At 52.0% G+C, this 12072-nt stretch overlaps 6 protein-coding genes across 6 annotated transcripts; 4 read left to right on the forward strand and 2 right to left on the reverse strand.

The window, feature by feature from the left end:
- Window positions 1-111: 111 nt before the first annotated feature.
- On the forward strand, window positions 112-1428 carry KL928_003939 (uncharacterized protein; the record flags this gene model as incomplete). The annotated part of the gene is made up of 1 exon (XM_043204581.1): window positions 112-1428. One exon carries the CDS (start codon window positions 112-114, stop codon window positions 1426-1428), a length of 1317 nt encoding a protein of 438 aa, XP_043058633.1.
- An 87-nt stretch (window positions 1429-1515) lies between these two features.
- KL928_003940 (uncharacterized protein) lies at window positions 1516-3201 on the reverse strand (the record flags this gene model as incomplete). Its single annotated transcript, XM_043204583.1, has 1 exon — window positions 1516-3201. The coding sequence occupies one exon, from the start codon at window positions 3199-3201 to the stop codon at window positions 1516-1518; it is 1686 nt and encodes a 561-aa protein (XP_043058634.1).
- Window positions 3202-3614: 413 nt separating this feature from the next.
- KL928_003941 (uncharacterized protein) lies at window positions 3615-4856 on the forward strand (the record flags this gene model as incomplete). Its single annotated transcript, XM_043204584.1, has 1 exon — window positions 3615-4856. The coding sequence occupies one exon, from the start codon at window positions 3615-3617 to the stop codon at window positions 4854-4856; it is 1242 nt and encodes a 413-aa protein (XP_043058635.1).
- Window positions 4857-5135: 279 nt separating this feature from the next.
- On the forward strand, window positions 5136-6785 carry KL928_003942 (uncharacterized protein; the record flags this gene model as incomplete). The annotated part of the gene is made up of 1 exon (XM_043204585.1): window positions 5136-6785. One exon carries the CDS (start codon window positions 5136-5138, stop codon window positions 6783-6785), a length of 1650 nt encoding a protein of 549 aa, XP_043058636.1.
- A 43-nt stretch (window positions 6786-6828) lies between these two features.
- On the reverse strand, window positions 6829-9870 carry KL928_003943 (uncharacterized protein; the record flags this gene model as incomplete). The annotated part of the gene is made up of 1 exon (XM_043204586.1): window positions 6829-9870. One exon carries the CDS (start codon window positions 9868-9870, stop codon window positions 6829-6831), a length of 3042 nt encoding a protein of 1013 aa, XP_043058637.1.
- A 160-nt stretch (window positions 9871-10030) lies between these two features.
- KL928_003944 (uncharacterized protein) lies at window positions 10031-12070 on the forward strand (the record flags this gene model as incomplete). Its single annotated transcript, XM_043204587.1, has 1 exon — window positions 10031-12070. One exon carries the CDS (start codon window positions 10031-10033, stop codon window positions 12068-12070), a length of 2040 nt encoding a protein of 679 aa, XP_043058638.1.
- Window positions 12071-12072: the final 2 nt, after the last annotated feature.

The following is a 12072-nucleotide window of genomic DNA, read 5'->3' on the forward strand; positions in this document are numbered from 1 at the left end:
AGAAACCCGCACGAATCTAAACCTAAGCACAAGACGCGACCCAGAGTCGTGCGCGTCTCACAATAAATAAGCGAACAGCTAGGTCAAAAGTTTTGTCAATCCTTCTTCCTCATGGTCCAAATCCCCAGATCGTACGCGGAACTGAAGCAGAAGGTTCCAAACATTGGAATCATTTTTGCCGCAATAGCTTCGTGGTTTTCGTTTAGTTTACTTATCTCGCTTTACAACAAATGGATGTTTTCAGATCCTACTTTGAACTTCAAGTTCCCCGTGATAATTACAGCCTGTCACCAATTCGTGTTATTTTGGCTCAGCTGTTTGACGCTCACCTTTTGGCCCAAGTTCAGACTGAACTATGTCGATCCTTCCAAAGGCATTGCGTCCTCCGAAAATCTCAGCTACTTTATCAACCCTAAAGTGTACATTACCAAGATCTTGCCGTGTGCGCTGGCTTCCGCCGGTGATATTGGCTTGGGCAACTCTTCTTTGAAGTATATCACCATCTCGCTATACACCATGCTCAAGTCCTCTGCAGTGCTCATCTTCACGCTCTTCTGGGGTTTCCTTCTCAGACTGGAGAAAGTTACGTTGAAGCTTTGTCTGATTACGTTCATCATGACTGGTTCGGTCATGATGATGGTGTACGGACAGGGAGAGACCTCGGCTGAGACCAGTCCTTCCGCTGTTGAGGAGGAGGCTGGAGAAATGAAGCTCAGATTCGTCAAGCACCTCGTGAAAAGAGCAGCTTCTCTGTACCTCGGTGTCAGAGACGAGGAGCAGGAATCCGACGACTTGGTTTCCTCGTCCTCCTTCACAGGTTCTACGGCCAAAGCTTCTGCTGCCCTGGACACACTCACCGCATCCTCCATCATCATTGGCTGCATCCTGGTTCTGCTTGCATCTTGCATGTCTGGGCTTAGATGGGCTTTGACTCAAATTGTCTTGCGTGGCAACAGATACACCAAAAACCCAATTTTGACCATCTTCTATCTGAGTCCCGCCATGTGCGTCTCGCTGATTGTCATGGGCTCGCAGGTCGAAGGCTTAGGCAACTTTCTAGGATCGCAGGTCTGGGAGACGTATGGTATTTTGGGAACCTGTTTGCTGCTTTTGTTCCCAGGTTTCCTGGCCTTTTGCATGACCCTGTCTCAATTCATCATTCTGCAGTACGCTCCGTTGCTCACGCTCTCTATTGCCGGTATTGTCAGAGAGCTCATTACTATATTCCTCGGATGGCTGATCTTCGGCGACCACCTGAACGCGATCAATATGCTGGGTATATTGATCACCTTGGGAGACATTGCATGGTACAATCTCTACAGACTGGAGCAATCTTCGGCCAAGCCGGCTTCTGCTGCGTCTTCTGAGGACACAGAGAGGTTTGTCACCGAGGAGCACGAGCTTGAGTCTATCGACAGACGCAAGTGATTCCATAAGAACACAAAAGCGTGATCCTGTGTCCTCCATAGATAAATTAATTCGGTGTAAGTTCTATTCAAAGTCAAGCACTATGTATTATTCACGGAGTTCGTTGAGCTCGATGTCCCTGCTTTGTCTCCCGCGCTCTAGAACGTCAAACGAGGGTGACGGCGTGACTTTATTTTTAGCGTTGGTTTCGTTTTGGATTTCGTCGAACCGGTAGAAATTGTACCACACGATATCTGCGAGAGTGATGGCCAGCCCCACAAGGTTGACGAACGTGAGTTTGTCGCCAAACAGGAGCCATGAGGTGAATATGGTGAGCAGCTCCTTGAATATTCCAGCAATGGAAAGCGTCAATAGCGAGGCGTACTGAAGCAGCACGAATTCCGACAGAGTCATGAAAAATGCCAATAGTCCTGGAATCAGAATCAGCAGGCACGTCAGACCAAATCCTTTCTCCTCCCAGATCGGACTTTTGGTAAAAGACCCCAGCCCCTCGATCAGAGAGCCCATGATCAGCAGCACCACGCTCATTGCCGGAGACAGGTACAGGATTGTGAGAATCGGGTTGGTTGTTCGTGAGTTGCGTTTGAGCATGATTTGCGTGAGCGCCCATCTCAAACCAGACATGCACGCCGATCCCAAGACGAGAATGGAGCCGAGGAAAATCAAGTGTGCAGCTTTGGTCTCTCTGCTCAGCAATCTGCGCACAATTGTGGAGGTCACGTCTTCGTCCGGATCTGCCACAATCTGGCCAGCAGCAGGCGTGTCTGGAATAGGAGTGGGCTCGGAATCGTCCTCGTGCTGGCCCCAGACCATCATGATGACTCCGAGCGTCATGATGAGCACGATCGACACGATTCTCCAGGTCATTCTCTCGAGTTTGAACAAAACGCCCCACAGGAGCACAAACACTAGCGACGACGTCTTGATCATGGTATAGAGCGAAAGCGAGATAAACCGGAACGCCGTGTTGCCGAGACCTATATCTCCGGCCGAGGCCATGGAACAGGGCAGGATCTTGGTCAGATACTCCCTGATCGGCATTCTGTAATCGAGCTGTTCGGGTTTCTTCGTCTCGAGAAGCTCGTTGAGCTCGTCGCTGGAGTTCCCGTTGTCGGATATCAGATGCTCTGCCTCGCCGGTGTACTGTGTAAGGGAGCGGTAATTGAGTCTAAAGCGCGGGATCATGGCCAGTGTGAGCATACTTAGCAGAAAGAGAATGCACTGGTGGAACGATGTGATGATGATTGGGAACGAAAAGTCCAGATTCTTGTTTGAAAACATCCATCTGTTGTATAGTGAAATACTAAGCGAGAACCCGTACCAGCTGATGATAGACATCATCGTGATGCCCAGGTGAGGATACGCTTTCCTTATGTTAAACCAGAAACTGCGCGAAGGCGAGACAGTTGCGTCGCCGAGGTTTTGCGGATCTTGACGGGCAAAATGGTTGACTCTGGCTCCAGAGCTCGAATTGCCCGAGCTCATCAGTGTGGGCGAGACCAAGGAGTCCATGTTAAACGAGTCCTGGCCAGGCAGAGGGGATCCCAGTCCCTGTGCACTGCGCGCGTGCAGCGGCGAGTGCACAGAGTGCGAGCGTCGATGGGCCTGTGTTGTGCCTAACGCGGATTCGATCGCCTCCTTCGGTGGGTCCAAATTCGAGGTGATCACGCTGAGCGAGCTCTTGCGTCTTCTGGAATCCGCCGTGGAAGGCGCTGTCTCCGGTACAGACGTTGCTCTGGACCTGTCCTGGCTGTCGTTTGCTTCCGTAGACATGTAAAACAGATCCCAAAATGCCAACTGTGAAGAAAGTTTTGATGAGGTAAGCGAATATGGTAGCCCGAGTTTGTAGGACGCTGCGAATCAGAGCTGGAAAACCAGCTCTGCGACGAGCCCAGCCCCGCTTTATGCCTAGGAGAATCACCAGCAGCAATCTGGTCACATGCATGCCTCTCTGTGCCCACTCCCTGTGGCCATGCTAGGCTTGCGGTTCCCCTCGCAACTGCTCAACATACAGCGGGTGGGTGCACGGGTGTGCAATATTTGCTGTGGCCGCACAAAATTGCGAAGAAAAAAAAATTACTCCATTCAAGCCATCGTTTGCCCAAAGATTCACACACACGCAAAATATCACGATAACTCAGTTCCGCACAACACATATTCTCTTTCTTTGATTCCTAAGCACAACCATGTATGTACACTCCAAAAGTCCTGGAATGGTGGGCTATATTGAGGGGTTCATAACTGCTGTTTTCACTTTGATACTGGGCATTGTCCAGACAGTTATCCCGCAGAGGAAGAAACCCACGCAGCCTTTTTTGGAATCGCCCATCAACGTCAAGGAGACGCTTTTCCCACCTTCTTTCCAGCTATTTAAAAATCTCACCACCAAAGATTTGAAGCCGTGCAGCACCACCGACTCGCAATATGTCTCCTTCAAAAATGGTACTGGGGAGGTCAAGTTTCAGCTGGTCGACAAACACCAGCACCAGCTGTCTCCGCTGTCTGAGAACGACTCGCCCGTCATGAGAAGCAGAGAGAGCGTCGCCAAGACAGACGAGTTCATTGCGCTGTCGCCGGTTTCCTCAGTAAAGTCGTCCAACTCGAATTCGAGCTCTTTGCGCGAAGTTTCCACCTCAGACTCGTCTCCCGACGCTGACCAGGGGAACACCGACTCGCCCAAATTCTACAAGTGCAAAGAGTGCGACGCAAAGTTCAAGATCAAGGGCTACCTCACAAGACATCTCAAGAAACACTCCACCAAGAAGGCGTACACATGTCCGTTCTACGATGGCAACTCGTCGCAGAGGTGTCACGTCAACGGCGGATTTTCCCGCAGAGATACATTCAAGACACACTTAAAGGCAAGACATTTCAAATACCCCAAGGGTGTGCGTTCTGGTGATAGAACGGGAGTCAGTGGCTGGTGTATGGCGTGCGGCGAGGAGTTTTTAAACAACGAAATCTGGGTCGAGCGGCATCTGGAGCTGGGCTTGTGTCCTGGTCTGTCCAGCGAATACCTCGACCGACTCAAGCTCGGAAGAAAGAAGACCGGAAAGCACTCGAAGCTTCTGGACGTGGCCGCGCAGGCGCACACCAAGACGCCGATAGCGATGATCAACTCTCCGACGTCACTGACCTCTACTCCATCGCCGCAGATTAGTGGTCATTTTTCGCAGGGACCTAGATACAGTGCCGCAACATCGGCTGCGCCGGCGATGCCGACATACGGATCGTTCCAAATTGCCCCTCCTGCGCAAAACAGGTATGTTGCGTCCCAGTCCCCGCCCTCCGTTTCGGACGACGAGGACGATTACATCTCTCTGGACTCGGAGAACTCGCCGTATGTGTTCCGGACGCAGCCGCAGCCGATGTGGACTTCATCGTACACGCCAAACCACCCCTTCGCTTTTACGGGATATGCTATGTAGAATATTGAACGAGCTATAAGGATTAGGATACACTGGACACGGTTCGAGATTTCCAAAAGGAGGCATTTCCCGATGGGGAACAGCTGCCAGATTCTAATTTTACAATAGACACCGTTTAAATTGCTTTTCAGTATTATTTTCGGCAGGTGCATAAGTCTGCGGCGGCTACTTTTTTGTGGATTCCCACCGCCTGTGCAGAAGAAGCCCAGTTTTCGAGAGTCGTGCGTCATAGTTATAAATACCTGAAAATTTATTTTTAAGACCAGACTAGCTCCGACCATGTTCCAGCTGAAGGTGCTGTTCTTGGCCTTGCTCACGACCGCCACGGCAAAAAACACGACTTCGGCCTCTGCCACCGTCGACTGGCTACCGGTTTTCGAGCTCAGGGTCAGAGACAACAGAGCCTTCGACTACACGGTCGAAATAGGAAGTCCTCAACAATCACTGGAGTTACGGCTGGACGTGGGAAACGCGAACCTGTGGGTGCCCGGCGCCGACAGCTTCACGGCGTGCCCCACCACGCGCGCGTCCTCCACCACAGCAGACTCCTCTGCCACGGAATCCGCGTCCGCGTACACAACCCCTTGCGCTCCGCTGGGTGTCTACGACCTCAACAGCTCTTCAAGCGGGACGTATTTTTCTGGTGAACAAGGCATCGCCGTTGCGAGCGTCGACGACGCCACGGGAGTCGACTACTCGTACCTCGACGGTATCGGAGTTTCGGGGTATCTGGCAGTCGACGATTTCGACTTCCCGATCTACGACGCATACGAAAACGGCTCTTCTGTCAACCACTCGCTGGCATTCCAGGACGTCAGGTTCCTGTACGCCAACGACTCGAATGTGAACACGGGTGCGCTCGGGCTGGGAATCCCGTGCCACGACTACTCTGTGAGTTTCATTGACTACTTCAAAGAAGCAAACTTCATTCAAAACAGTTCCTACTCGCTGATCACAAGCACGCTAAACAGCAGCGACCCGGTTCTGATTTTGGGTGGGGTTTCGTCGACGCGAATCTCCGGCAACTTCTACCAGTACGACTTCATCCCCGTGGTTGATGTCACTCAGCGTTTTGTCACCGTCAACGGCGGATACACCGATACGCTGCCGATAATCCCTATAACCGGCATCGGAGTCACGGCAAACGACGGCGAGACAGTTATCTTCCCCAACACCTTCACCGAGGAAAACGACACGGGAACGTACCCGAAACCTGCTCTCCTGGACTCGCGGACGCTGTACAACTTCATTCCGTACTCGACGCTCATCGAGCTGGCGCTGGAGCTCAATGCGTACTATGCTAGCGACATGGACGTCTGGCTTGTCGACTGCGATATTGGCTCGGTCGGCACGATCGACATCCATCTCGGAGACCTTGTGGTGAAGATGCCGATCAGCAGTGTGCTGTACGAGCAGAAGAACGAGGACGGCTCGGATCTCGTGTTCCAGAGCGGCGACAAAGCCTGTGCCCTGGCTTTTCTTCCAGATAACACCTTCGGGTACTCTCTGCTCGGCATTCCTTTCCTCAAGAACATCTATTTGGCCGTCAACAACGATTACAGAACGCTGGCAATCTCCAACATTGTGCGCGACGACGAAAAGAACTCGAAAGCAGACGTTTTCTATCCAATGGACTCAGGAACCATTCCTCTCGCTCAGTATAATAATATTTCCAGCTACTCGGAAATCACCATGACTGTCACCACGTACGCTCTGAAACCCTCGCAGCTGCCCAAATTCACCGAGGCGTTTGTTTCCGACGGCGAAGTGTACCTGACGGGCACAGACGACTCGCCGTCTACCTCGGCAGGCCCATCTCCCTCCGGCTCCTATTCAAGCTCGGCCAGAAACGCCGCTTCGAGCCACCGCTCAAGCACGGTACTGCCGTCCCTGCTGGGTCTCCTGGTGCTCTTTGTGTACCTTCTCTGATCCGTTGTAGTAGTAGTGCATATATTGATAGATAGGTTTAATGTTACTTGCGCAAGGAAGACACTTTCCAGCGGAAAACGGGATCGAACCGCGTGCCACCAATGATGCACTGCACGAGCCACTCCCAGTCCACGACAGAAACCTCAAACTCCCCGCCGGAACTCTCCCGCCGCTGCTTTTTTGGCCGTCTTTTGTGCACTTGGGCGTCCAGAGACTTTCTGTCCAGGTCTGTGAGCAGCAGACTCCCGCAGTCAAGTTTCGCGGCCTCTTGAAGGGTGATCTCGGGAATGACCCTGGTTTTGTGGCAGCCGAGCGCCTTGAGCAGAAATTCAATGTCCCTGACACTGACCGGCAAACTGCTGCGATCCACAACAACGGTCAGTCCATCCAACAATCGGACAAGTCCCGTCTGCTCGTGGAGTCGCTTCCCGCTGTGGAAGTTGTGTAGGAAAGGGAACACGTTGGCGCTCAGTATGCAGTTGCGAATCACGCTATGTCCCGCGGGGAGCATGTAATTGTGGAACGTAGACTGCCATCTGCTGAGCTGGTCCGGCTTCGATATCAGGTCTTCAAGAAACACAGTTGATAAAATAGGCCAGCCCAGAGACAGCGACTGCAGATATTTCATGGTTCGCACGTGTTTGGGAGACAGCAGCGCAGCAAACTTGAGCTGTTCAAGCATCTTTCCGGGCTTGAGTTCTGTTTCACCGATTTGAAAGAGTTTAGGAAAACCCTCTTCGATTATTAGTCCTCCCTGCTTTTCAATGAACCTGACCATTTCTTTCACTTTGGTTGTATCGTTGGTTTCCGACTGATGCGGCGCAGAGGTGAACACGAAGACACAGCCATGAAAGGGCAGCTTATCTTTTTGAAGAGTGTTCTGGATTATTGGACCGTCTTGCTGTTGCAAATCCGACAAAAATTCACGAAAGTATTGCTCGTCGTCAAATATCTTGAACTTTATCTTACCAGAAAGATTTGCTGTAAGATACGTTTCCTCCAACGGGACGCTGAACTCGTCACTCAGTACAGACCCCTTTTCGCAAAGGTATACGCGGTTGAAACCGCGAATGCAACACACGGCGTTGGGTATCTTGGGATCGTGTTGCAAACCTGTGACTTTGTACACCTTGGTTCTGTTGGCAAACAGTTTGACGTGGTCGCCAACCCTGATAGAAAGAGGAGCAAACAATTTGACGTGGTCCACCGTTTCGAGCATCTGGGAATTGGCGACTGAAACAGAAAACTGCGCGTTGCGAGACTCGTCGTAATATTTCGTCACGTCTTTTATGCTGAAGGGCAGTTTCAAATTGTCGAACGTTACCCATACTGAGCGTGGAAAGATAATGTCTTCTTTGCAAAACACTTTTTCTGTCTCGTCTGTTCTTAGGACCTCGTTCTGGGTCGGCGACTCGGGCAGAATGTCCACGCCTTTGAGATCCGGCTTTTGGCTTTGTATATCGTTAGCGTTTTCAAATTCGGGCGAGGGAAGTTCTGAAGAGTTCCTTTTGGTGCTGAGCAGCAGATCAATTTGGTCTCTGTCCAGCACCGAATTGATCCGCGTCTCATCCATACTGTCCTTGACTTCTTGCTCGTCCGACTTTGGGTTTGACTTCTCCTGGTCTGAGGAGTTACTCGAACTATCATCTAGCTCAATCACAGGCGGCGCAGGTCTCACAGGTTTCCGCTGAGACGCTTTTCTCGGACTGCCCTTCAGTACGCGCTTCGGACGCAGAAGCAAGCTGGAAGTGTAGGCGACCTGGGAAAGGGGAGTCGAGTTCGCGTCAGCATCTGAATTCGGATCCTCCATTTCCTCGGTCAGTTCTCGTGTGCCTTCGTCCTGTGAGGGTATGTGGACGGTAGGATGAGACGACTCGTAGCCGGTTTCCCTCTGTGAGCTTTGCGAGTTTTGGGAGAGCCGTATGATGGAGTTTTTCAGCTCCTTCTGGGAGATCGAGGACGCGGTGTTTGGTTGGTCGTTTTGCGAATTGGAGATCTTGAGTGTCTCGCTAATATTGTCCTTATCGTCTATCTCGAAATCGCTCACCTCCTGCGACGACGGCTCGTTTATGTTTGGCGAGGAGTCCCTGATTGGATCTTTTTGGGTGCGATACGAGTCTGCGGGTCTGTGGTGCGTAATTTGGGAAAAGACACTTTGGGAGCTGATGATCTCGTCGTTCAGCTCCTCGTGGCCGTTTCTATTGGGCGGGTGCGACTCACTGCGAGTTTTGTTTGTCAATGGACTGCTGTTGGAGGCAATTCCTACTCGACTTTTTTCTATGGTGCCTGGCACTTGCACGTCTCGATGATCTGTGTTTTCTGTAGAGCTCGGCAGTCCAAACGGCTTGCTACTGGGCTGCGACTGTCGTCTGTGGTAATTGCTCAGGTACGAATAGTCTGCCTCGTCCTGCAACAGATCCTTCTGCCGCAGCTTGTCGTTGATTTCCTGGTGGATGTTGGCATCGATTTGGGTATCTGGAGACGTGTTTGCAGTAACGTCAGCATTGAACTTGCCCAGCAAGTTGATATATCCCGTATTCAGATTTAACATAGCCCCAGAATGGTCTGCCGTCTCGTCCGGCTCGCTGTAGCCATCCAGTACAAGACCAACCTCCGTGTCGTACTCAAAAGCCTCTGGAAGCTGATCTCGCATTTTCTTGAACATGGACGCCGGGTCTTTGGGCTGCCTGGCGTTCGCCGGTGTCTGGAAAAACGGCCTGGTCGAGCTCGCAGGCCCGTTCTTGCTCCGAGCCGGCGTACTGGTCGAGTCTGGCGAATCGTCGAACGGATCTTTCAGGTTTTTGAGCACAGACGCAGGAGTGTCGTTTATTTTCAGATCTTCAAGCGGCTGCGTCGAGACGGTCTTGCCTGCAAGCGCCGACACGTGTTTGTGGGTCTGTGGCGTGGGGTACGAGTCTGTAATGCCCAGAGGACGCTGGAAATCGTCACTGCGCGCGTCTCCAGACACAAACCCCTTGCTGGGAGCGTCAGAATAGTGCTGTCGGGCCCCACCATGCTGCCCCTGCGCTGCGCTCGCCCCTCGGCCGGGCGATCGCACCCGGCTACGGTCTTGGCTGTCACCCATATAATACTTGCATTTGAAAAAACAAAATATCCGTTTATCTTGGTGTATGGGGGCCGGTCTCAGGTGTGACAATACTAAGGTAGCACGCCAGCGCTAGAGAAGTACCAACAAGCTTCTTTGCACAACTACACCTACTGGCTAGCATCGCGCTACCTTTGCTATGAGTGAACCTAGTACTGGCTCTTACCAACACGTGCACCCGGCAACAAGTTTGCTGTCTGCCTCCAACCAGGCTCTTCCCAACCACAAATCGATGGTAGAAAACGACTTTGCACACTCAAGACTCGCAGAGTTCAGCACCGGCTCGCTTCTGGATCCCGAGTTTGACAGCAAAAAACGGCTGGAGATCGCCTTCTCGTTTATGGTTCTCGGACGGAAAAAAGCAGCAGCCAGAGAACTGGCAAACGTGGTCAAGCTGGGGACTGTTTTGGAGAAGTCCCAGTTTCTGCGCCAGGTTGGCGATATTTTCATGAACTTTGGCGAAACAGAGACCGCGTACCAGTGTTACAGAGAAGGCCTTCTCCACAGCAAGATTTCCAAGGACGTTGACATCACTTTGGTGACGTACCTTAAATCGAAGATGGCCGACTTTGAGAACGACCACACCGACTCGTCCAGCTCTGTGGGGTCGATCATCCGGTCTAAAGAGAAAACGTTCCGGTCTTTGATCTCTGAGTTGTCTGTGCACGAAAAATGCAGACAGGAAGTGGACGAGCTCGCACAGATGGTGGCTGATCCGCGTATGGAGCAGAGATGTCCCTTTGTGAAGAACTTGGTGGAGAACTTTGCTGCGGCCAGCGTGCTGGAGTCGCAGCTAGACGCGTTTGAGTTCAATGAGAGTCAGGACACATCGATGGGCGAGTTTCTAAATCTTTTGATGCTGGAGCTGTTCAAATTCCCCGATCTTTCTCTCTACAAAAACATTTTTAGCTCGGCGCGGCTGGAGCAGGTTTTGACATATCTCGGGCTCGCGGCGCCGGATTTTGAGCTGCCGGCGAATTTCCAGCACCTGCTCTCCATCCTACGCGACAGCTACGAGGTGAAGGAGCCAATGTCGAAGGTGATGGAAAGTCTGGAGTTTGAGCTCAAAAAAACGCTGCTTCGAGGTTGCAAACAGTATGTGGAAAAAAATTACGAGGCCTCTCAGGAGACTTTCACCAGAGTGGTGATTGTGTGCGACCTATTGTCTAAGCTCTGTTGCATGACGGGCTTCAAAGGCTCCGACAAACACGCTCTGGCAGAGCTCGACCAAGAGTGTCGCGAAAGACTGCGCAAGGTGAGCACCATCTCCGGAATTTATTCGTCTCTCCACGCTGCGCAGAGTTTTATTAGACGTCAAGACTCGTCGTTTGACGACCTCGCCACCAAAAGTGTCGAGCTGATGGCCCTCCTGCAAAACCTCAACAAGTACTACCTGACAGCAAGATACTCCAGATTACCCATCAAGTACGACTGGATCCATCTGGCACTCGGAAAGCTAAACGAGTGGCTGGCCATCTGTAAAAGCCGCCAGTTCAGAAGAGACTCGAACTCTCACCACGACCTCAAGAAACTGGACGACACGCATCTGGAGTGTATGCTGAGCCACTACATCCGCGCACTCAACCTCAAGCTTCCAGACGACCCGTGCATCGTCACGCTGTACGACAAAATTATTTGGGGAGTGCTGATGCATGGTGGCTACCATATCCAGACCCTCTGGATCCTCAAATTTTTTCGGGACTGCTGTGTGCTCTACAGCGACACCTGTCTGCTCAGCTACGAGGAGGCGTCGTCGTACAACAGCGACGTGTTCAAGCTGCGGGACTACCAGGACGCCAACGTCCAGATCGTGGTGAACAAGCTGTACGAGCAACGCAAGCAGCTGAGCAAGAAACAGGGGTCGATTTTCGTGTCCTCGAGCGCAAAGTTCATCCTGCCGCAGTTTTTCTACACGAGTTTCGGCGAGCTGGTCGCGTCCCAGGAGTACACCGTCACGCCGGCCGTGTCGCTGAAGCAGAACTTCAAGTTTTCCGGCGGCGTCATGAAAGGCATCCTCAAGGCCGACCCGGGAGCTGTGGAGTCCTGCAACAGCATCAGCGAGCAGCTCCTGGAGGACTGGTCCAAGGGCAACTGGACGCGCCGCAACCTTGTGTCCGAGCAGATTCTGCGTAATTTCTTCGACTCCTACTACGACGGCAGCAAATTGAATGCGTTCTAAAT

The sequence above is a fragment of the Ogataea angusta genome, assembly GCF_019207475.1.
Source record: "Ogataea angusta isolate 61-244 chromosome Unknown 61-244_NODE_8_length_553539_cov_90.782090, whole genome shotgun sequence".
Classification (NCBI taxonomy): Eukaryota; Fungi; Ascomycota; class Pichiomycetes; order Pichiales; family Pichiaceae; genus Ogataea; species Ogataea angusta.